Source organism: Chiloscyllium plagiosum, chromosome 1, assembly GCF_004010195.1.
Source record: "Chiloscyllium plagiosum isolate BGI_BamShark_2017 chromosome 1, ASM401019v2, whole genome shotgun sequence".
Lineage (NCBI taxonomy): Eukaryota > Metazoa > Chordata > Chondrichthyes > Orectolobiformes > Hemiscylliidae > Chiloscyllium > Chiloscyllium plagiosum.
This window is the reverse complement of record NC_057710.1, coordinates 6,403,560-6,405,114: the sequence shown is the minus strand read 5'-3', so window position 1 is coordinate 6,405,114 and position 1,555 is coordinate 6,403,560. Positions and strand designations below refer to the sequence as shown.

General features: G+C 49.5%; 1 protein-coding gene across 3 annotated transcripts in view; it reads left to right on the top strand.

Moving 5' to 3' along the window:
- The first annotated feature begins 1,295 nt into the window (after positions 1–1,295).
- exoc6b (exocyst complex component 6B) overlaps positions 1,296–1,555 on the top strand; it is a 652,306-nt gene continuing 652,046 nt past the window's right edge. For all 3 annotated transcript variants that reach the window (XM_043690482.1, XM_043690394.1, XM_043690752.1), the window contains exon 1: positions 1,296–1,412. In XM_043690482.1, coding sequence (XP_043546417.1) covers positions 1,315–1,412 — 98 coding nt within the window. In that variant the 5' untranslated portion in view covers positions 1,296–1,314. The remainder of the gene's footprint in view (positions 1,413–1,555) is intronic.

The window sequence follows — 1,555 nt, the reverse complement described above, 5'->3', positions numbered from 1 at the left end:
GTTGAAATTCTGTGATTCTACATTAGTAAGTTTGGTACTGCTGGCGAACCGTACTTATTGGCCATTCGTTATTGCTTTCCAGTAAATACCATTCTGAGCCTTTCAGGAGAACAGTTAATCACAAGAAATGTCACATAGAATCTGCTGAATTCAGGGACTAATAAAAGAAAAGATAAAGTCACCATAGTGCTACTGGACCACAGGGCTGCTGTCTGATTCGAGATGACTGGTGATAGTTTAATCTGAGGGTCAGCAGGTGAGGAGAGAGATCCTTCAAGGAGAGTCCCTTCATTATCACCTCAGCTTGTGTGGGAATTAAACCAATGCTGTCAGTATTAGAGTCATAAAGATGTACAGCATGGAAACAGACTTTTCCGTCCAAATTGTCCATGCCGACCAGACATCCTAACCTAATCTAGTTCCATTTGCCAGGTCTTGGCTCACATCCCTCTAAACCCTTCCTATTCGTATCCCAATCCAGATGCCTTTTAAATGTTGTAATTGTACCAGCCTTCACCATCTCCTCTGGCTATTCCATACACGCACCACATTCTCTGTGAAAAGGTTGTCCCTGAGGAACCTTTAAAATCTTTCCCTTCTCACCCTAAACCTATGCCCTCTAGTTCTGGACTTCACCACCCCAGGGAAGTCTATTTACATTGTCTATGCCCCTCATGATTTTATAAACCTCTATCTGGTCACCTTTCAGCCTCCGACGCTTCAGCCTGACCCAATTCAACCTCTCCCTAAAGCTCAAATCGTCCAGCCCTGGAAACATCCTTGTAAAACATTTCTGAACCCTTTCAAGTTTCACAACTTCCTTCTGTTAGGAAGGAGACCAGAATTCCTTTACATCACAAATCAACCATCCAGCTAACTGACTCAATGCAAGTGCCAAAAGAACTGCAGATGCTAGAATCCAAAGTAGACAAGGAGGGGGCTCGAAGAACCTGGCAAGCCAGGCAACATCAGGAGGTGGAGAACGTTTTGGGGTATTAATTCCTGAAGAAGGGTTATATCCGAAACATTGACTTCTCCACCTCTTGATGCTGCCTGGCTGGCTGTGTTCTTCCATCCTCCTGCTTGTCTACTTTCAATATAACTGCCAGCCAATACCAGTTATTGCCACAAGGAGACTCCTTACTGATTTGGCACCGCGCAGGCGCTAATTCCCCGAGTAGGCAAGTCTGGTTAAAATGGAGGGGAAAGAACTCCAATTCCCAGCATGCTCAGGGCCCAGCTTTGTGACCGAGCAACCGTCGATGAGTTATACGTCATCACGCAACGCCGGGACGTCAACATAAAGTCAGCAAAATGGCGGAGGCGGAAAGTTTGGAGACGGCGTCGGAGCACGAGCGGATCCTGCGGGAGATCGAGAGCACGGACTCGGCCTGTATCGGGCCCACGCTGCGGTGAGGGGCCGGGGCCGGGGCCGGGGCCGGGGCCGGGGTGGGGGTCGGGGGCCACAGGGTGAACTGAGCGCGTCGCCGCCGCACAGGGAGAGGAGAGCTCTTAGACCAGGATCAGGAGCACGCCCCTGAACCACCACCACCAC